A 24,018-nucleotide genomic window follows, 5' to 3' on the forward strand; every position below is an offset into this window, starting at 1 on the left:
TGAGAGATCTCACGTTGATTATTGTTTTTTTTTTTCATTGTTGTCGTTTCTTTAAAAACAAGACAAAAAACCTTTTATAGACGATGTGCATTGCCTTTAACACTTCATGGCAGTACCTGCTTCCATATGGACTTGAAGCACTTTGTGGCACTTACTCATCTTGTTTCTTCTTGTCGAGATATTTCTTGTGTTGTAAGTCGCGCTGGATAAAAGTGCCTGCTGAATGGCATTGTAAAGATTGTATCAGATAAGCCACTATGTTTGGTGGACACCAAACGCTGCACAGTATCTCTAAAACACCATCCCCACTGTGAAGCACGGTGATGGCAGCATCATGCTGTGGGGATGCGTCTCAGGAGCCAGTCGTGGAAGGCTTGTAAAGGTAGAGGGTAAAATGAATGTGGAAAAATAAAGTCCTGGAGGAAAATCTTACAAGAGTCTGCAAGAGAACTACGGCTTGAGATAATATACGATTTTAAGATTCATACGTTGAAAGATACACAGAAATGGTTTATTTGACTGTATGATTGTTTTATATATGTCTACTACTGTGAAGCACTTTGTGACTACTGTCTGTGAAAAGCACTATACAAATAAAGTTTACTTACTTACTTAAAACCAACAAATTAAAAGTTCTGGAGTGGCTGAGTCAAAGCTCTACCACTCCTACGTGGGGCACACAGACATAACAATCTGGGCACAGGCGCTCCTTTTTGCAGTATTTTAATTTGTAAACGACTGACATTTATAAAGTTATCGGCTCACTTGTGTGCAAAAATGTCACTAGTAGCTGCATTCACCCCTTTAATTTGCATTGATCTTTGGAGAGTAAAGGACAGACATATTTCATTCAGACTGTAAGTTATATTCTCTACTGATGTCCGAGACCAGCTTGAATGCGTGACTGCAGATGGTATCCAGCATAAGAATATTTTAAACTAGCTTACAAGTTTTTTTTCTATTTTTCTTTTAAAAACTTGGATCAGTGCAAACTTCCTGCTCACTTTAAGATGCACGCTGACCAGGTCTGTTGGTCATGTTTCTTGAATTAATAAGCCTTTTAAAAACTACACTCTCAACTGGTGGGTCAAGACCCAAAGTGGGTCAGGAAGCTCTTTCCAGTGGGTTGCAAATGTGTGCAAAGAAATGAAAATGTGTCAAAAAGTTAATGTACGGAAGCCCTAAGTGGATATGTAGTAAAATAATACATGTATTTATGTATGTATGTATTTTCCAATGATTTTAAGCGTTTGTCTCAGAATTTTTACTTACTCATATTCTTTTTTTTTTCTTGTATAGCAAAGCTGGCTTCTAAAAATAATGAGGAAATTCTTTGAGATATTACCAAATTTCCATGGTGTCTCAGGAAAATGGTGTAAAATAAGATTTATGCATGCACAGCCTTCTGTATGTGCTTTTTAAACATGTTTGCTTTGTCCCGTCTATTTCTTCTATCATGTTTTGTTCCACTTTGGGTCCAAACTGCAACATTTTTCACTGAATTAATTCAAGTTGTTGGAAATTTGAAAATTTGGGTCACAATCTCTCTTAAGGAGGTAATCATGGGTCCTGATGCCCATCCAGTTGAAAACCACTGCTCTTAGAGCTATAATTACTTAACACTGTATCACTTTTTTCTTTGAATTTGTATTTTTTGACATAATGAGGGAGAAAAGCTGTTAAAAAGTAGCACTGTCAGTCAGCTTTCCTCTGCCATCACATGGTGAAATAGTGCGGTGGGGGACAGGTGAGGAAGAGGGAGCACAGTTACACACAGGTTGATGAAAAAGAAGCAAATACTTCAATTTATCATCTCTTTATGTCTTTCAACACTCTCTTTTTTTCACAGTGCCCACATGACGTTTTGATTATAAATTAATGTCACGGAGATTGGATTCCTCTCCTTTCCTTTTATCTAAAGAAACTGAACTTTTCTTATATTTAACATGTTATATCCTCTGTTTCCCCCTCTCTCCAGACGAGTATAAGAGTAAGGTGGTCTGCGAGGAGGAGAGGATGAGGCTGAGCTGTAAAAGGGGCATGCAGATTGCTGTTTACTCTGCCATGTTTGGGCGAACTCAACGGGGGACCCTGGAGTGTCCCCTCTACCACAGGAGGGCTCCGTCAGTAGGTAAGGCATCGTCTCACTTTCTTTTTTGGAAGTATTACGATTAAGTGAATAAAGAATCTGGCCAAATATAATGTGCTCTACAAAGAGATTCAAGCATTATGCACGTAAGAATAGGTTTCATCTAAACTTACCTGAGCTGTAACTTAAGTATTTTCTTAATATGGATAAATCATACCAGACTGAATAGCTTGCAGCTAGGTTATCATATTCGGGTTAAAATATGCTAACCTTCAGATAACTCATAAACACTTAAGTCCCGGTGTACTTAATAAAAATATACAAACTTATTCCCTAATAAACAGCTAGCTTACTGAAGTCTAATATTTAAGGGTCTTAAGTATTTCCATCTTGAAAAAATGGTTTGTTGAAAGTAGGGTAAGATATGCTTACTGTTAGTTTGAGCAAAAAGTTAGCAAACAAGCTAGCTTTGTGAGAATTAATGTATAACTTAAATCTCCTTGTAAAAGAAGAAGGAAATAGGCTCCATCCTGGTCTCCAGAAGTTACAAGAATGTCTGAATGCAGACCTCAGCTCTCCCACAGTCATTCTTGCGGACCAGTACGTGGAGATACCGTCTCACAGTAGTGAGACACTTAAACTTTTAAACTTTTCAACAAAATTGGATTAAACTTCTGGTTAGGGTTAAGGTAATGGTTAGGGTAAGGGTTAGAATAAGTTAAAAGTTAAAAAAAAAACACTGACCTGCAAAAACCCAATAAAAATATAAAATAATACAGAATAAAGAGCTTACAGAAAAAAGCTTCTCCTGCAAGATACATAATGCTATATTTGCTACAGCTAATGTAGCTAATGTTACTATTTGAGTTAATGTAGCCATGTTTGGTTTAGCTTTGAAGCCATTAACTACATGACTACATTAGCTATAGCTATGTTTGCTGCAGCTCATGTTGTTAAAGCTCAAGCTGCTACAGTGGCTTGTGCAGTAGCGTTAACTTTGTAGCTATGTTGGCTTTAGAGAAAGCTAATAAAGCTAAAGAGACCGACTGTTTGTGTATCTACTTCTAAGACAGATCTGTTTATAATTTAGTCCCTGATTAGACCTCTGATCTTTGTTTCTGTTGAATTTGGCAAAAAAATAAAACTAGAAATGCATTGTAGTGGCAAATCACATCTGACAGAGATGGTGTCTCACAGTAGTTCTCTGCAAGGGGGGGTGTCCGAGATTTCTGGTCTGCAGCCAGACCTCTCTCTGGGATTTGGCATTACAGTGTACTTATTAATTTGGCCTCTTAATATTTTATTTTTAGCGGCCTGCCTATGTTACAACTTGTGATGCTACAGTGACTAGCTGTTTGCTTGCTCAGTTACATTTAATATTATGCTGATAATCTTTTCTTCCATTGGCATACAAAATATGAAATATTAATATGATTGATGATTGATATGAAGACTAAGAAATTAGAATGTATCTCAGTTAGCTCTTTCTTGAGTATCAGTGTGTTTAGTTTAAGATCAAAGCTAGCAATGTTATAACTAAGGTAACTTCAAAATGATTTTAATATTAGTTCATTTTAAATTGATATCATTAGCTCTTTTTGGTGGCTCCAGTGATGAGGTCAGTGTGAGGTTATAAGAGGACAAAGATTTCTTAAATGGAGACACGAGCTGGGGATGCAAATCGAGTCTGTCTGCGTTTGCATGATGTTAAAGTGAGTGTCGTTGTCCTGCTAATGTTCTTATACAAAGTAATGACCAGAGAGAGGTGAACTGCAGGTCACGCTGGGCTAAGATTCTTTCTGTTTGCCATTATTCATTGTGGTAAAAACTACCAGGTGTTGTAACTCATCCAGCGGAAGGGAAATATGTTTATTAATGGGTTTACTTGTCAGCAGCCAAACACCTCTGAACCACAAACAGGCCTTCAAACGTTGCCAGATTCATAATTGCCTCCTGAAGTTTCTTGAGTGATTTTGCTGTAAGATGCTGTTGTGGTTTGGAAGATATAATTTCTCCTCCAGCCTCTTGGTGTTGTTGCAGATTCATTATTAAACTTTCAACCATCATATTAAGATTTTTTTATCTTGCTAGAAAATCAAACAGATATATAAAACCAGATTGACATGCACAAACATGGACGCACATTGCCAGGGGAATTGGGCTGGAATGTAGATCAGGTGTCTCTGTCATCCAAAGTGCAGAGTTTGGCCTGAAAGAGGGACAGTATTAAGTTTCTTCCTAGTATTTGTGTGTTTGTGTGTGCATATGTGTGAGTGCAGGGGGTATCCAGATGTACCTTCAGCCCTGTTTAGGGAATGTTAATGACTTTAAGCTAGGATCCATGACAAGAATTATTAAAACAAAGCCAATACCATGGGGGCTTCTTTGCAGGGTTACTAACTTATTTTAGTGTTGTCAGTGCTGCCTATGTTTCTTGAATAAAGTGGTTCTCAATTGGTCTGGCCTTTGAACCAGGCACACCCCCTCAATGAGAAATCGCAACCCAAATTTCCAAACATTTTCAAGCTTTTAGACCTGTTTAGTTTCAAATGTTGAAGTTTGGACCTCAGATGGAACAGCGGATCATGTAAATATCATAGGAAAACCAGCTTTGTTATCACAATGAGATACATAAGTCAAGGTCTCGAGAAAACATCCAAAATTATCACAGCATAACAGACTTAATTAAAGTATATTGATGTATTTCCGCAAAAGGCCTCTGTACATCATCGTTTACGCCACATTTCTTCTTCAGGGCATACATTCGTGACCCGCTGAAACCAGCTCTGCGACCCACTTTTAGGCCCTGGCTCTTCAGTTGAGAACAAGCGCTTTAATTGAAGTCAAAAATGATTGCTGAGATTTGCAAAACAGTCAAACAACCACAGGTTTACTGATGTGTTTACTAGAAAACTAACAAACAGGCAAATGAACAACAGCATAGAGTTGCTAAGAAGTTATTTGGCATGTAATGATACCCTACAATTAGGGGTGTGAGGAGATGCTTATTTCATGAGATGAGACAAGACAAGATTTTCCACTTTTTTTTTGTTATGGAAAGAAATATATATAAGGCACTCCTAGGCCTGTGTTTATAGTTACTGTTTTTCACTGCTGGTTGTACTTAATTTCAGTGCAAAACCAATGTATTCCAGGGATCAGCATCCTGAGTGCAAAATGCCCTTTGGTTTAGCTACACAGCTAAAAACTGGAGTGTTGATACCTGTGAGATTAAACATGTCTGAGTTCATTTTAAATCCTAAGGTGGGGCTTTAACTCCATTCTGAGTGAAAGTGCCTTCAGAGTTGGTGTTGTTTGACACTGCTGATCCATCAGTGTTAGTCAAACTGCATTTAAGCTCCGCCCACTGCCATTTCACATCTCACCGTGCTCTTGGACAGAGTGTCTAAATGTGTATAGATGTTGCTTGTTGTACAGATCACTGCTGGAATTCCTTTGCTGATGTTTCCGGTAGATTATTGTTGTTTTTGGTGTTAGACACTTCTGCACCTCAAGTCAATTTATCCACTTAGTTTGTCAGTTCCCTTCTGTGAAGAGATGGTTCAGAGTAGTGGTTCCAAACCTTTTTTCCTATAAGCCCCCCTTACTTGTATCGTGGAGGAGCTGAGGACCCCCAGGACCCACACAAACAAAAGGCGATACATGGATGTCAAAAATTCACATCAAATTTAAAAGTCTTCATTGTTCAAATCTATATGAAAAAGCCCCACACAAAGGTTTTCTCATCAAGAGACCTTTGCACAAACTTTTCATACGTGTTTATCATGATTTTCGTTAGTACAAGTGAATCTAATTCAAAGCATACAGAGCCTCACACCCCCTGAAATCTCTGTAGACAACCGGGGATTTCTCGTTTCCCCAAAAAACAGGAGTACATGAATGTACAACATCCATTTGCTACACAGAAAATTTAAAAAAAATAGGCATTATTGTATTACTACCAACCTAAAAGTTAAAATTAAGCATGTTTATTCATGATTTTACTTTCTTTTTGCAAATGAGAAAATCATGATAAATCCTGTCATGAAACTTGTATCGTCATAAGCATCAAATCGTTTTGTTATCCCTAGGAATTATGGGTGTTTGAGTGTGTCATGACAGAGATAACAGCACCGGGTCAAAAGGCTGACACAGGCGTCAGTCATCAGGTAATTAGAGATGCATATAAAGAATGGCATTGTGTTCCTGAGTATGTGTTGTTCTGTCCTAGCTGAGCATTCAGGCAGAGCTACTTTGAAGGCCGTTCTCTCGCTGCAGGTGGATGAGGAATGTGTGACAGGTAAGGTGTAGTGTGAGAGACCGGGCTGGTCTGATATCTGGTTTCACTCTCAGGATTAAATACAGTAGCTGAGTTCTCCTTGTATTGATGGAAAACAGATTCTACTGTTACTGCTGTACAAAAGGCAGATTAGAGCTGAGGAGCACGAGTGTTTACTGTCAAATCACATGTTAACTTTGTGTGCATTTCATCAACTGTAATCAAACGCCTTGTTGTTCCTTCTCGCCCATATACACCATCATTTTCTGTCTCTGTCACACACTTAAACCACCCACAAAGACGTCCTCAGGCTGTTCCTTAATGTTCAGCGGTGGCCTGGTGGGATTTCCCCTTTCAGCTCCTACTTTCATGTGGCTCCGTGTCACCGGGAGCAGGAAGTGAGGGTGTCTTGAGTGACAGCTCAGGTCTACTCTGATGATTATTTTAAAATGTTTTCTCTCTTATTTGGCCTCCTGTCAGACGTGACATGTTGCAGTGATGCATGCGTGTCATGGTGTGTTTATGGCTTTGCGTGTTTAAGTAATCTCAGGGTTGGCAGCAGCGGGATGTGCAAGTTTGTTTTGTACCTATTTTGATTTTATGTCTCTACAAATGTGCCAAGCAGGGTGGTTAAAGTAATCTCCTAAACCGCACTGTCCTGGCAGCCTCTGCGCTGCCTGACGTCTGAACTCAAATGGCTGGCTGCACCTGCCCAGGTGAACAAAACATTATGCCAGCAATGGAGACATAAAATACAGAGGCAGGGCTTTACTGGCACACTATTTATTTTGACACTTTCATATCATTTCTCTCCGTCTTTCATCCTGAGACCCTTTTTGAAATTGTACATAAGCCACCTGTCATATGGAGGTTCAATTTTTCTCCGTTGATTTCTTTAAAGTCTGTTAGCTAGAGCTCAAATAATGTTGGGTTTTTGGAACTAATAGCATCACCAATTATGGAAAAAGAGCCAAGATTTCCAATGCAGCAGAACATATATGCTGAATTTAGCACTGGTGAAAAATGATGTGTTCAGTAACTTCAGCGACAAAAAGAAAAATGTACTCAGAAAGCATCTTTAAAATAATAACTCTGTTGAAAAATGACATTGCTTTATTGGGAGGGCTGTTGAAGTAAAACATTAATATCAGTTGAATTACATGGGAAATAAATACATTAAAAAAATAAAGCCAAACTTTGTCCAAACTTTGTCTGGACTTGATTGAGATTCTTGACAATTTTTCACCTCTCCTCCCAAAGGCTCTGAAGAATTAAACTGAGCTAAAGAAGCCTTTATGAGGAGAGACAAAACGTCATTTGGCTGCTGATGCTGTGATCCTTGCAGAGACTGTAGATGTCCTTGTGGAGGCTTTTAACTTGCTAAGTGGGGAGACCAAACAAAGATCCAGGCATTTGGGGCATCTGGGATGCTGCCATTGAATCTGTGTATGTGAATGCTGAGAGCACGGAAGATGTAGAGCAGTTCAACTACCCTGGTAGCGTAATCGATCAATCCACTGACTTCAAGGCTGAGATCAACAACAGAATGGACTTCTTTACGGGGCGATGGGTTCACTGGGCAAGGCAGTGTGGCGCTCCTGGTATCTGAGCAAGTGGACGGTCTTTGGTCCTCCTGGTCTTACCATACTCTTGTGAGATCTAGGTGTTGACTGATGGCCAGAGATGCTGCCTGGACTCCTTAGTGACAACTTCTCTTCGGCGAGTCTTTGGGAATAGTTGGCGAGACCGTGTGTCCAACTTTAATGTGCTCAGGAGAGCAGGGATGGGAAGAGTGCCTGGCATGCTTCCATGGGCCTGATCCAGCTCACCACCTACTGGGTGCCTTGCACCCAGTGTGCTGGTCCAGACTCCAGGGACAACTGCCTGCATCATGGAGGGGGCAGCTTGGAGGATACAAAGGTCTGGAGAATAGCCATCAGGAGGCCAGACCAGTACATGACCAAGGTTGACAAGTGTTTAAATGGCATAGGCTCCCACCTGACCTGACTGTAGATAAACTGATGCGTACATCACCAAAATAAAATTCTGGCTGTGAATTTTCTATTTGTGTTTGGACCCTGAGTCTGAAACAAAATCTATCTATTTTAAGTAATTGATGTAGAGTCCAGGGTGCTTGCAGGGGTCCAAAGTGACCAAAACTTATAGTTTGAATAAATATCTTGGTTTTCATGCAGGTGTTGATGGATGTAAAGATGTGCCATTTGAAGGTAAACTACAGTAATTATTGTAAATAGCTGACTAATTTCAGTGCAGAATGCGTTCTACTCAGCTGTGATGCTTTGCTTCATGTGCAGCAGACAGTGCAGAGAGTATGGTATAAATAGAGCTGAAGCATGCTCTGCTACACAAAGCCATCCCTATATCTTTTATAAATAACTCCAAACATTGTTTTTTCTGAATTATATTCTCTATACTTTTATTTTGGTATTAATTGATAGATTCGCATAGGCTTTTTGACATCACTAATAATCTGGTTGTGCTCCAAAGCCTATGTAGCGTGAGTTTAGCCGTCTATCTGCCACCATGTAGACCAGCTTTGTGTTTCCCTGCGAATCCAGCCACAGAGACAACAACAAGTGCACAGACAGGCATGCACACAAAAGTAATACCTCTTTGATCTCGTCTGCTCCTTGGTTTTGGGGTGGGGTGGGAGTGGTGGAGTCAGACAGGTCTCTGTGATGATGGAGAATCCTCAAAGTAAAATGGGGCCTGCCTCAGACCTCCTCTCTCATCTGCCCCATTACCATCACACACACCTCTTGACATCTAAATAGCCCCCCATGCCAGGCATGCAGGGTCCCAGACTGCTTCTTTTTTATGAAAACCACTGTGCTTTCACTTTTCAATGTGTGCTTCGGGATGGTTCGGACTGAGAGCGGAGGCTGGTTGATGTCTCATATGTTCACAGAAGCTTTTAAAAGCCCAGGATGCACAGCTGCAGGTCAAATATAACGCTCAGCTTTTGTAGCAGTTGTTTGGGTACGAGCAGGTTCACTGTAATTTTATCTGCATTTCTTTGAGACTTTGATGCACGGGGAGAAGATAAGCAGCAGGATGTTTTCAGCTTTGCAGGGTAGATAAATGTGAAGCTATGAAGGATAAAAACTGGCCTGAAAAAGTCAGGCTTCAACTATTTTACTCTTAATAATGATTCCTTTAAATGACATTTTAATATTTCTATCAGGTGTCTGATTTCCAGGATGAACCTCATGAAAGTAGCACCAGAATCGCTACAAAACAAAACTCTCTCACAAGAGCTTTCAACTCCTGTGCTCTAATAACATTGTATAAAACATGGACAAAGTCTCAGTGACATCACCCACTGATGTCTGAAGCATATTTTTGGATTTCATTTACTTTCGGTTAATTTAAAAACAGGCAAACAACCACCTATCAGCCAGCCCGAGTTTTAAATGAATCTACCCCCATAGAATGTAGAGCAAGGTTGTCAATACTCCACCAAGGGCCACATACAGATAATTATAAGGATGGTGGGGCCACTTTAATGTACATCAACTTTATGATACTGAAGTCAGTAAATTACAATAGCATGATATTAGTCATTAACAGGAGCTACAGTGGCTATGTGGCTGTGTTGCAATTTAGACAGGGATTATGGGCCTAAAATAAATGTATAAAACCACCCATAATAATTACTTAAACTGACTAGTAATTCTGATGCCACTATGGATGACTCTAACCATTTAGCTGGCTAATTGCATGCTTTCCTATTTCCCACTCATGTTCTTAAATTTCTCTCTTTCAGTTAGACTGAATCCTCCTGAAGTGGTCGACTATCATTTCTAGTTGATGTCCTTGTGGGGACACTAGTCTCAAATTCATTTATGGCAAACACAGAAAGCACAAGACGTGTGCTAGTTCTTTCACCCCATCCTGGCATCTTAAAGTCACTTCTCGCATACAAAGACTTTTAATCCTCCAACAATAACTTCAGCTTCACTATGAAATGATACTCAGCTCTGGTGAGTCAGAGGAGAAGAGGAGATGAGTTGCTTTTGACAGGTTTGTCGACCCATTGTCTTGGGAGTTCCAGGAAAGGTGTGTGGGTGGAATACCTGGAGGACTGTTCTGGGATTTCTTGGGAAAGCTTGCCAAGGATGTACTGTACTGGCCTGTGTTTGTGCTTATGTGTGCACAGAGAAGCTGTCCTGTAAAGTTTTTATTAGTCCACCAGCATAAATAGTCACTGCTTCACTATTAGAATAAGGGCTCTAAGACACGTGAAGCCCATGATCACATCCCAACAAACAACGGTATCATGTAACAGTGATTTTTTTTGTGAAGTTGTAGCTTCATGTTGAAATATTTCCTGGATGTGGGGGTGAAGACAGTCTGCGACTGATGCTGGTGTCAAGCGTGCATAAAGTGCGATTTATGGCCGATGACTGATGTGACAAATGGAGCTGAGAAACAACAAGATGCTGCAGGTAGCGGGAAGCGTATCAACACACTTTACACACATGAAGACATTTCTCAATATGAGGCACTTTTTTTTTTTTCGAAGATGGAGCAATGGGCGATTTAAGACAAAAGTTGTGCTTTTGCGTTTCTTGTTTGTGTTTCCAATGTGTGTCTTCAACTTCAAGTGAGAATAAGTGCATGTATTTGTAGAACAAGCCCTTCTTTTTTTTTCTCAGGCCCTGAGTCGAGAGCTTCTCTGCTGTACCACAGGCCTGTCCTTGTTTGGTGGATGGAGGCAAGAGGTTGGGTGCACATGTTGGCTTGGTCGAGGTTAAAGGTTGGAGGTATCAGGGGGTTATTCATGTTGATTCTGCTCTCTATGTGTGTCAAAGAGAGAAGAGATGGTGACAGTACTGTGTGTGTGCATGTGAGAACCACTGAAAAAATGCCATCATCTTGTCTCTATCTGTTTCTGAATACTCCATGATCTGCCCCGTCTCATAAGGACCCCCACTCAGCCAGTCACCCAGTCAGGGCATCAAAGCTGCAGCTAATAGTCTGTCTGTCAGTGGGCTGTCTCGTCACAGACTAAAGTTCCATGCAATGAAAGGATAACAGACCAGGAGGTCACTTTGTTGTATCTGAACACGGACACTAAGGCTGAGCAATTCATCAAAATCCAGATTAAATCACAATATGTCTTGGAGAAGGTGCAATATTTCTTTAACCTGAAATGTGGAAAACTACCAGTTAAGTGCATTGTTTTGCAGCAGAGATTTTATGCCATACACATCACGCAGACATTCAAGTGTCAATTTCTTAGATTAAGTTTTGAGTCACTATAGACTTCAAAACAAGCATATCATGCATGTCACCTCTGCCGACCTCACTGGACAAAGGTTCAACAGCATCAAGTGGACATAAAAGCAACAGATGCTATTTATCCAGTATCATAGACTTCACTTGGTATTAGCAATTAATTTGAAAAAAATCGATACTTGGCAGGAGATATGATACGATATATCCCCGTGCAAAATATTGCAATACTATGCTGTATCGATTTTTTTCACGCACCCCTAGTTGTAACCCTTTTTACTACTTAAGCTACATTATGGCCCTTTTTTTCTGCATTTTGCCACTTTTAATGAATTTAGCCATTTCTTCTTAACTGCTTTTCACAGTTTTTACTGCAATTTTGTTTCACTTTAAGCTAATTTTTACCCTTTTAACCCCTTTTTCTACTTAATAACCGCTTTTCACTTATTTCATCTGGCCACTTTTTTCTTTCTTAACCCATATTTGCTGCTTATTCCTTTTTGCCTCTTGTAACCTTTTTTGTCACTCTTTTTCACCACTGATTGCGACCAATTTCTGCCCCTTAATAATAATAATGATAATACCTCACACTAATATAGCCCTTTTTGGACACTCTAAGATGCTTCACAAACAAAACAAAACAAAAGAATGAAGGGGCTCAAGAAAATGTAAGTTTGAACAGGTGAGTTTTGAGTACTGATTTGAAGTTTTTTATTAAGTCCGAGTTCCTGATGTTTTGTGGGAGTGAGTCCCATAGGGTGGGGGCGGCTGCAGAGAAGGCTCGGTCCCCTAAGGTCTGGTGCTTTGTCCTGGTGGTGGGAGTGAGGAGGTTGGTGTGGGCTGATCTGAGGCAGTGGGTGGGGCAGTGCTACTGAAGGAGATCGGTGAGATAGGGAGGGGCCAGGTTATGGAGGGACTTGTAGGTGATGAGGAGGACCTTGTATTGGATGCAGTATGGTACGGGGAGCCGGTGGAGTTGTTTGAGAATGGGGGCGATGTGGTCTCTGGAGAGGGTGCAAATGAGGAGGCGGGCGGCAGAATTCTGGTTATATTGCAGTTTTTGGAGATGGGTGGTGGGGAGACCATACAGGAGGCTATTGCAGTAATCGAGTCTGGAGGTGATATTGGGCTACAGTTCTCTTCTAAGTGGATGTCTGTGAATCCTCTTGTTTTATGAGACAGTGGGAACTTTTTAACCTTTGAGGTGTCTGAGCACTTATCCTATTACACTCAGTGGTTCCCACGGGCTTCTACCTCACTAAGTCCTGGTTGAGGATCCAGTGTGTCGGCTCCAGCTGGGGAGTGTCCGGTTGCCCCTTCAGACTGCGACCAAATGGACAGAAATCCATTCAGGTTCACATTCTTAAGACACTTGCCACACAGGATCGGGTTTCACTACAAACACAGACACTGCCAGGAAACAAAGTTTGGCTCTCGATCAGGAATCTTTGATCCAGTACGACATGACGACACAGTTCTGGATCGTCCATTAAATCTGAAATACCGACGATGCCCACGACTTCTGGATAACCCTCTTTAACTTCCTGACTCAGCCTTTTGCCCTTTGACCTGAGCCCATAATATGTTGTGGCCTGTTGACGTGTGAGCCGAGCCTTAACCAGACTGTTACCTCCACCTTTCTGTTCTCTCTGTCTTTGGGGCCCACCAGGGGAGACAGGCCAAGGGCCCAGTGTCCATTTACAAAGACTCATCTCCGTGTTTTTAAGGGTCAAATGGATCGCCCATGTGGAATCCTGACCTTTCCACATTCCCACGAGACTCAGCAGGACTTAATTCCCACATTATATGTCAGACCTCAGATTTGACGAGTCACTTAAGTTCATGATCGAAATATTTTTCAAAGTAGATGCGGCACTTTTTTTGCTCGCTATTAACCCTTTACTGCACTGTGTCTTGATTAAACACTGATCTGGTCTGAAATAATGTTTTTTTTGACTCATGTTTGGTGCTTCATTTGGTAGGAGGGGCTTAGGTAAGTGATAGGAAGCACCAAACAAGGAAGTGGAAGTTCTTCTTCACTGCCCAAGACTCAGGCTGAGGAGTTTAGAGGTGACACAGACATGTGAGTGCTGTCGTGCTGGATCAAAAACTTCTTTAGGGTCTCAGTACCCTCATAAGTTTACCTCCATGGGATCCATTTAAATAATGTCTGCTATTAGAAATTTTGAGATATTAACCCAGATTGTCCATTGAAAATTAAGTAATTTGCTAAAACTGTTGGGAAGTTTTTGTTTGGATGCATTAGGGAATTTGCTTGGAAATTATTCGAGTATTTTCATGGAAAACTAGAGGATATGGTGTTATATTTTGGAGAGTTTCACTGGAAGTTTTGGGCAATTTGCTTTGAATTTTTTCATTGGCATTTTGGTGGGAATTTTGGAATGTTGTTTGATGTTTGGGGGCATTGGGAAATTTTGGGGCATTTTCATGGAAATTTAGGGAAATTGATGGGAAATTTGGGAGTAGGATGTTCTTAAAAGTTTCTAAGAATTTTCATAATTACTTCAGGGAATTTGTTTGGATGTTTAGATATTTCTGTGTCATGGAATTTTTGGGATTGCATTTGTACATTTTAGGGAACTCTTGGAGAACTTTTAGGGGACGTTTGGATAGAAATTTGCAGACTTTGTTCTAAGATCTAGGAAAATCAAAAAAATATATTGGAATGTTTAGACTCTTTGATAAAGTTTTAAAGAAGCATTTGGGAAATGAAAACATTTCAGGGTACTTTTCATGGGATACTTAAAAATATGTCTACAAATTTTGACAGAAATTTCAGGTAAAGCCCTGGTCTCAGGAGGTTAAACTATAAAGTAGGAATGTAATTTGCATTCACAGAGATAGGCCTGACAAGTTTTTAAGTTTTATTAATGAAGCTTGGCATTAGTTTCATGCAGGGCATGGAAGTCATATGCCCAGCTGTGATCAGCTGATCCCAGTTGTTGCCTCCCAACTCTCACAGCCAATCACAGCTCTTTCTCTTAACACAGCGGTCGGTAAAATATGACGTACTTCTCACATATCCCTGCTTGGATCAATGCCGATGCACTGTGCAGCTGCTGGCAAAGCTTAAATTCCTCGGCCCCAGCCTCCTCCAGAATCATGAAACACGGGACGTGGTGTTAAACTGTCCATTGTGCCAATAGGTGGTATGCACTTTACCTGAGGGTGTCCTTAATGTTAAGAGTGGTTGGTAGTCTGGTGATTCCTCCTGTTGGCTCCTCCTGGTGGTTCCTTGATGCCAAGAGCATCACCGGAGGTGCATGTCCAATGATGCTCCCAACTTCAAGAACGTCACCGGAGATGCACCTAACTTACCTGAGGGTTTCCTTGATGTTGAGAGGGACTGGGAGTCCTCCTAGTAGTTCCCCCCGGTGGTTCCCCGATGTTAAGAGCGGACACCTCCAGAGGGCCGAACAGTGATCTCTAGCGTCCCAGAGCCACCCCCCCTCCATGCCGGCTCTCACGACCCACCATGCCAACACGCAGACATCCTCTTAACTATCTTATCACATGGCCCACACAGCCTCAACAGCATGCCACCTTCAACAGACCCAGGCTCCGTTGATGCGAGCTCCAGGTAGTGACAATGCCGATACTATCTTTCTTAACACCACTCATGATTACAGTGCAACAGTACCTAAGAGCAGAATCCTCCTAATAGTTCCTCCTGATGGTTCCCTGATGTTAAGAGCTCCATTGGAGGTGCACTTCGGATATGGACAGATGTAACTTTACGTCTTTACATCTCCTTTATAGCATAAACCTTTTTGCACCTTCATTCAGATTCATGCTACTGTGGATTCATTACTTTAAACTAAAGCCCGACCAATTTATGGGCAGGCCGATTAATCGGGCCGATTATAGCGTTCCAAAGATGAATCAACATCGGCCAATATGTAGCCGATATGTTTACTTTTTTGGTGTCTCTGCTCCTGTCGCTCAGTGTATCTCCATGCCGAACTCAGCCCGAGTGCCTGCACCCTCCCCCACTTTGTCGCTACATTTAGCGAGTTTTCGGTCCCCTCTAGCGACTCTTTTATAGCATGGGGAATGTACAGGTCACAACTTGAAACTGCTGCCTGCAGATACACCCTTCCTTTCCCCCTCGCCTAATCCTGAGAATTAAGCAGTCAGAATGGACATAGTTAGAGATTTTCTTCAACTATCTTTCTTACCACTTCAGTCTAAAAAGAAATGACATTTTAGCATGGAGGTTATCTCATACCTGTCTTTCGTAGAACAGAATGAAGGCACTTCCCTGCCTCTCTTTGCACACCAAGGGCCCGCTGGTTTGTGTGACTAGTGCATCGCTGTACATAAACCAGCGGTCCTCCTTGTCTTGTTTGTCAACTTTAGGGTCCACTCCTTCACATATGTAGTGTCCTAACAGATGAGAGTATTGTTAGTAGGGCTGTGTTAGACTCAGTGGAAGGTATGTGGGTTAAACAACAGTGACTACAGAAGAAGAGGGATGATGTGCTGTTATAATAAAAATATGGCATCTGTGTATTTCTAAGACAAGGATTGATTTAACGTACCTCTCACTGCGCTGCTGCCCAAGTGGCTGATGATGCTCACTAAACTGTAGCAGCCCCCCTCCTGAAAGGTGAGATAGTTAGTTCACACTGTCCACACACTGACTTACAATATTTGAGCACTTTGTCAAAGATCATTTTATGGTAGGTTGTTGTAGTTTCTACTTACGCTGCTTGTTGTCACCACCAGATCTCTGTTAATATGGACAGGGTCAGAGACTTTGACCAGCTGATACTGTGGTGTGTATATGAATCGTTTTAGATGGAGTATCAGCACTCTGCAGAAAGATGGAGAGGAAATTTTAAGGAGGCTATAAGGTGTAAAAAAATGTAATAATAAAGCTGTGTCTGAAACCACATACAACTTTTGCCAACCTATATGTGTGTTTGTTAACCTGTGTGATTTTAAGTAGTTAATTTATGATGAAGAAGATGTCACTTACTTTGGCAAGGTGGCGAACGAATATTTCTGTGTGGAACAGACGTGGCCACAGTCACAGCCGTATTCCAATTCAGCTACCTTTAAACAAGTGAAGAAGAAATATTTATCATTTTGTTCTTGGTTGAAAAATGACAGGCACATACTAGAAGTAGCTATGAAAGTGTCAGTGAAATGTAGAATTAGGCTTGCATCTTCAAATTAGGGCTGGGCAATGAATTGCAAATGAGATTAAATTGCAGTGTGGCCTGCTGCAGCAGTAACAGTATTTCTTTACCTTATAATGTATCAAAATACCAGTTAAATACATTCTTTTTTTTGCATCAGCTGAGATTTTGCACACTTTCAAGCGTCCATTTTAAAATGGCTTACAAAAATCCTTCCTTTTGTGTTTTATGTATGTTTTACTTAATCAAAACAGGAGACATAAAAATGTTAATCCCCCTCAATAAAGCAATTGATAACACATTTGCATTATGAGCAAAAATAACTGCAATCAGATATTATTTTAATCGTTCTGCCCTAGTTCATCTAATATTGATGAAGCTTAGCATTAGTTCACAGAAATCATACACCCCAGTCAACTGGTCCCAACCTCCAAGCACACACAGCCAATCAAAGCTCTTTCTCTCAACACAGTAGTCTATTTAAATATGAAGTCCTTCTCACTAATCCCTGTTTGCATTAATGTTGGTGCACCATGCTGCTGCTGGCAAAAGTTGACCTCCTCCACCCCAACTTCCTCCTTTATAGCTTAAAGCTTGTTGCACCCTCATATTTGTGTTACTATGGATTAAATGCTTCAAAAATAGTTTCATTGTTTTCAATATACATTGTCATAAATTTATCTGCTTGACCAAGAAGTTTCTTCTGAGCAGAGCCTCCTCCAGCAAGTAAAACTGGATATCCATTTTGCAATAAAATGGTGAAATGTATGATGTGAGTGTTCCTGACTGAATATAGGTTATAATATAGAATGATTGATTACTTGAATTTGTTGAAAAAAACAAGATAAGGAACCTAATTATAATTGCATATTAAATCTGAATATTGGGGGGAAAAAATCACAATTAGATTATTTTTGCAAATCTTTCAGCCCTACTTCAAATCAAGGTTTCAGCCTGATGTGTATGGTTGAATCGTGTCTCTCCTGTCCTAACTTAGTGTATTTTATGAGTGCATATGGGAGAAGCATGCATTACCTTCAGGTACCTATTTAGAAGTTCATCCACCGTTCCACATCCAGGGACAAGGTCTAGGGACAGGTTTGTAAAATCTTCCTGCCTCTCTGATCCTGTATTACAGCTGCAAATTTAAAGGAAAAAATAGTTACAACACAAGATCTGTGAAAGATCAGTCACTGAAACTCTCCCTGCTCGTGACATCAAATAGTTAAACATCAGGTCATTAGAGGTTAAAAATGGCACACTTTCTTGCAGTCTACTTAGCCTGTTACCCGTGCTAGTTTTGAGTTTTTCATTTAAAATAGCGTGAATTGACTCTGAATTATAAATCCGCTTAGTTTTAAATTCTAATATAGAAATGAAGATGTCTTCCTGAAGTCATACCTTCCACATATCCTTATGCTCTGCATTTTAAAAGTCATGTGGCTGTCCACTGGACATTCGTAACTCCCGTCCATGCTGGTTGCCATCGTGTGCAGGATTGGACCAGAAGACCTGATCTGGTCTAACACAGAGGTCAGGAACTCGTGTGCGTCCTGCAGATACACAGTCAAGCAGAAGAGTTAAGCTGTGTTCTGTTAGAAACTAATAAAGGTAACAAAGAATGGGAAAGTTCACTTACTTTCTGGAGGTAGTCATTGAACTCCGGATTGTGGAGCGATACAGCATTTTTAAAGGCAGTAAGGAGCTGTAACTTCTGCTCTTTGCTGGGGGAGAAATGACTGTTCTTGATTTCATTAAACCATCTAAAAAGGAAGAGTGAGCGGTTCAGAGGCATTGCATTTACATGTCAATTTGAAAAAGGTGAATTCAAACTTGGAGTAAAGAATAAGTGGGCTGGGTACTGTACCTCAACAGTGCAGCTTGTGGGACTGAACTCCAAACCTGCTCCTGACGACTGATGGTGCTGACGAAGTCTTTCAGCATCAGCAGACTTTGCAGGCATGAGTTCATGTAGCAGTTGTTGGCTGGGTTGGGAAATCTGACATGAATTGAAGAAATAGAACAGGTCAGTATTGTTTGGTCTTATAACTTTAATAGCTTCAAGTTTCTTTAAACTTATTAGTCGTGTTGACATGTGTACACAGGTCTGCCCACAGATTTGGCGGGCTACTGACAACCTAGAGAATACATCCTACCCATTAATAAAATCAATGTATGCGTGTTGCATCAGTATCATTGGTGAGTGTAGGTGACAGTTTCTTACAACTCTGTCTCTTTTGACCAAGATTTGTCTTTTTTAACCCATTTTTTCCTCTGTTAACCAATTTTTGCCAATATTAATGCCTTTTCACCACTTTTATTGCCCATTTTTAACCCCATTTCACTTTTATTTATGCCCATTTTTGCCTGTCAACCCAGATTTACCAATATTAACCAATTTCAACTACATTTAATGCCAATCTTTGACAATTTTAAATGCATTTCACTATTTTTATACCCACTTGCTCCTGTGAACCAGTTGTTGCCACTGTTAACTGCTTTTCACCACTTTTAATGCCCAATTTTGCCATTTTTAACCCAATTTCAAGCTTTTTAGCTGCCCATTTTGCCACTTTTTGACTACTTTTTTGTCTCTGTTAACCCCTTTTAACCAATTTGTGAGCACATTTTCACCACTTTTAATCATTTAATTCTGTTTAAGTAAAGGGGTGAATTCACAATGATATAAATAAATCAAAGTTTGTTGCTTTGATAAAAGTGGTTAATATTCAGGCTAAAAAATCCACAAAATGGTTATTACAGCATTGCTTTACATTGGACCATGACTTTGCTGACCTTGATGGCACCCCCTCTGGCTGGTACCCAGAAAGCTCTCCCTGTACCCCCCCCCACATAGACTGCTTTGTGTGTACAAATACTTACCCAAGGTTCTTGATTTGGTCGTGTCTGAGAAGCTTGGTGGTCATGGTGTTTAGACCATCTTTGACACGGGTTTTGATTGGTTGACATCCTTTTCCCGCCTGCTCTTTTTTGTTTTCCTTTTTTTCTTGATGTGGTTTGACCTTTGTTGCCACATCCTTGCGCGGGGTCTGGGGCCGTATCCTCTTTTTGGATGGGCCCTGTTGAACAAGGAACCTGAAAGTATATGTTAACCTCTGTTAACCTCTTTTCACAAATTTGAAAGCCCATTTTACCAGCCTATTTTTTTATTTTTGCCACTTTCAACCATTTTTTACTACTTTAAACACATTTTTTTCCACTTTTAACCATTTAATTCTGTTTTAAGAAAAGTGGTTTATATACTACAACCTAAGGAATTTGAAATATCTGTTGCTTTGATAAGACTGATTGTGGTTTAGGTAAAAAAGAAATAAAAAAAATGGTTATCACAGCTTGCATTTACGTTGGACCATGGCTTTGCCGCCCCCCCACCATTTGGTTGGGCCCCAGAGAGCTCTCCCTGTTACCCCCCCTACAGATGGCTTTGTATGTGCATATACTTACACATTGATCGTGGTCATGGAAGGTGGTACTTCTGTGAACTGAAATTTTACTGTTTGGATTTCTTTTCCCCCTTCCTCCTGTTGGTTGTTCTTCTCCTCTTGAGGTGTTTTAACCTCTATTGCCAAATCTTTATGTGGGGTCCTCTGATGGCCCTCTTGAACTTTGACTTGAGTTTTGTCCTGTTGGAGACAAGGCAGACTCTGGTTGAATAATGTGAATTTACATGAATAAAAAATTGATGGAAATTTGGTTTAAGTTCAGTGTTGTACTATATGTCTAATATACATACCGTGCAAAAAAGCCAACAAGGAAACTTGGACTTTTTGGTGTTGTCCTTTGGTTCCTCTATGTCCCCTTGAACTGGGCTAACCCGATTCCTTTTCTGTAGGAGACCAGACAAACTCAGGTTAAATCATATCATCATATCTGCTGAAAATATTATTAATCTCTACAGTCCTAATCTACTTGAATGTCCAAAATCCAGCTGTTTTTAGGTTGATGAACTGATTTACAGGCAAAATCATCAGACAGCCTGATTTAAGCTGAGACAGCTTGTACTTGTCACCAACGATCTAAAAAGGTTTAGTAGCGTCACAAATCTTTGGTCTTAGCTGGGTTTTAAATGCTGCACTTCATACCATACATACCTTGCCAAAAGCCCAAAACGCCTTCTTGGACTTGCTGTCACTTTGAGCCTTGGTGGTTTCTTTGTTGACTGTAGGGTCCTTCGATGTTTTCTGATGGTGCAAACAAATAGTTAATGAATATGATTCACCTAGCTTTAACTTCCTTCATGAGAAACAGAACTAAATTAAGAGAAATAAGTTTAAACACGAAGATCTGACACTTACCAAAGGTCGCCCAAACAGTTGGCCCCACCATGGTCTCCTCTTCTGCTCCTTTTCATTGTCAGGAGTTTCAAGGAGCTTTGCACTGGAGAAATGGACAAAATAATGAATTTTCAGTTGTTCACAAATGGAAAACAATCAGAAATCATGTAGATGAGGCATCCTTAGATGTCAGCCCCAAGTAAATTCAGCTTTGAAAGAAAAAAACAAACTTGTCCAACTACATTCACTGCATTTTGGGCAGATTTGATTTGATGAAATTAAAATGTAATTATTCTACAATCTAAAAAAGTAAAGTGTGGATTAAAAATGTTAATCTAACTAAAGCAACAAGATGCAAGGTGTACCCTTGAGTTGCCACTTATTAACTTGAGTCAGATTAACTTAGTTTTGTAGGTTGTTACTAAATTGAAGCACATTTTTTAAGCAGGTCCATAATTTTCTTTTTAGTTGGCATAGTTAAAGCCATGCAATATTTTAGATTAAGAGCTAGGGGTTTCGAAAAACAAGTCACAACTCTGTTCAGTCTAGCCTCAGAACAGTAGAAAAAATGGTAATATCTCAAGTTTCTGTATAAAATCAATGATCAGCTACTGATGTCCTTACCTTTTCTGAGAGCGATCGATCGACTCTGTCTCCTTCACCACGTCTGAAACGTGGACTGAACTCTGTACAGCACAGAAAATATGAAAAACCAAAGTTAGCCTGATTTTCCTACTCATGAGATTAAAACTGGCCTCAAAAAAGTTTTTTAACAAATGGTGCAGATATTTTGCAAATTTTTAGAAATGATTGACTGGAGAAAAATACGTACCTGTTTGCAGCAAATGTCGCCCATTTCGCACTTAAATCTCGCAAACGTCGCTGGTTTGAGTAGATCAAGCTGGCAGGTGCTGCAGCGATACCCTCTCAGTGCTGTGACCGACTGAAAAAGAACTCTTCCTAATGTTAAGAAGAGTCTTCGGAATTCTCAACAGAGTTTTGATCGTGTCACAGACTTCAAAGGACACATTCCGGAATGGAACGGAACCATCAGGTTACCATGGAGATCCAATGCTGATTGCTTAGATAGACAAACGTGTTTATTTATGTAAAATTTATATGATACAGATTGTCATTCTCATGATTTTCATTCTCATGAGATTATTACTCATTTTCAGATTAAATATTTGCTTATTTTTCTGTTTTATTTATTTGTTGTTGTTTTATGTTTTCTATATTTTTTGGTAGTAATGTTAATAGGAGCATTTGATATGTCAAATTTTAGTTAGTTTTCAAACTATTTATTTAGTCTAAATGGAAGCAAATAACCACACTTGTACTCACAGGTCAAAAAAGACCAGGTGTGGTTTGTCTCATAATAAAGCATCTGTACAATCCATCACCCATTTCTGTGACTATTTAGCCATCTACACACAATTTTAAACCTCCCTTTATTTTTTTATTGTCTTTATACCTCCAGGAACAGTAAAGGTTTTTTTTTTTTTTTTGCTTATGAATACAAACACATTACATTTGATGATGGATTATCAATATGGGTCCATTTCAAAGTTTGTCAAAGTTTGAATAATTCATTGTATTGTACTGTGTATAGTGTGCTAATTTTACACAGTAGGTGTTTAAAGGTGCAGTGTGTAATATTTAGCCTAGTAGCATTTAGCAAAACAAGCTTGGTTAAAATGAAACATAACATTTATAAGTAGATTGATCTAAATTAGTGTTGACATCTGATAGCACATTTTTTAAATTTATGTTTTAAATTAACTCAGAATAAGCCTTTTATTCATACATAGGGAGGGTCCCCTATAAGGATGCTGCCATCTTGGATTTTTGCATTTTGCCTGTTTCTATGGCAACATAGAAGGAACCAAATAACAGTTAAGCATGTATTGATTTTTAAACTTCACTGGTTCCCACTGTTATCACCAGAGAAATGAGCATTACACTCCAGAGTTGACTGTTAGATGTTGACAGTCCCAATTTTACACACTGCACCTTTAAGGGACTTTGCACTTCACTGCACAATTTTTGCACCTTATTACATCTCCTGCTATGCAGTGTATGAAATTGAATTGAAATTGAAATTGAATTGAATCTGAATGAAATTTCATTGTTATATTTATCATGACAAATGATTGATTGATTGATTATTGTTTAGATCACTGGTTCCCAACCTGGGGTCCGGGAACCCCCACCAGGGTTATCGGTTTTATTTGGTAGCAGTGTAGTCACTTTTTCTTCTCTTGGGGGCCTCCGCTTTTCTTAGGAACATGTAGGGGGGGCTCCAAAGAAAAACAGTTGGGAAACACTGGTTTAGAAAATATCACTCTTAAATATGTATTCTTGTTTGTGGAAATGTTGATTAATGGCCACGATTTACATTTAATTCTAGCTTCCATTTTGTTTTTGTAAATAAGAAGAAACCTGGATTAATTTGGATCATTTTTGATCAAGAGTTATAGTATGCTTTCTGTTCTCTTTCAGACTGAATAAGATTGTGGTCAAGGATTTTCCTATATTTTGCTGCTTTCATTTTACCCTCCACCTTTACAAGCTTTCCAGTTCTGACTGACTGACGGCTGCTGAAGTTTGTAACTCCATACTTTTTTTTGGGAGGGGGGTCAGCAAATTATAACAATACCCTGATAGAACTGATAACAATGGTATTTCAGGTCATGATGCTCTGAAATGTTGATATTGTTAAATCTCTATTACATTGTTGTTCTTGCTGGCATAAAGGGGCATCAATATAATGTTTTGTTAGTGTGTGTTTGGCCACCGTTCACAAACACTCTTACACACATGCACATGTAGGATCGGGTGTCCTTCTAACAATGTGAGGCCCCAGTAAGGTTTCTGTGTGTGGGTCTGATGTGGACAGAGGCTCCATCATGGGAGCTGAGACCGCCATCA

At 39.9% G+C, this 24,018-nt stretch overlaps 1 protein-coding gene across 1 annotated transcript in view; it reads left to right on the plus strand.

Annotated features, from left to right (window-relative positions):
* Positions 1-24,018, plus strand: part of LOC121521960 (protein eva-1 homolog A) — a 142,059-nt gene that overhangs the window by 43,542 nt on the left and 74,499 nt on the right. Inside the window, exon 4 of the mRNA XM_041806178.1 lies at positions 1,979-2,131. Coding sequence (XP_041662112.1) covers positions 1,979-2,131 — 153 coding nt within the window. The remainder of the gene's footprint in view (positions 1-1,978; positions 2,132-24,018) is intronic.

This window comes from Cheilinus undulatus, linkage group 14 (assembly GCF_018320785.1).
Source record: "Cheilinus undulatus linkage group 14, ASM1832078v1, whole genome shotgun sequence".
In the NCBI taxonomy this organism is placed as follows: domain Eukaryota; kingdom Metazoa; phylum Chordata; class Actinopteri; order Labriformes; family Labridae; genus Cheilinus; species Cheilinus undulatus.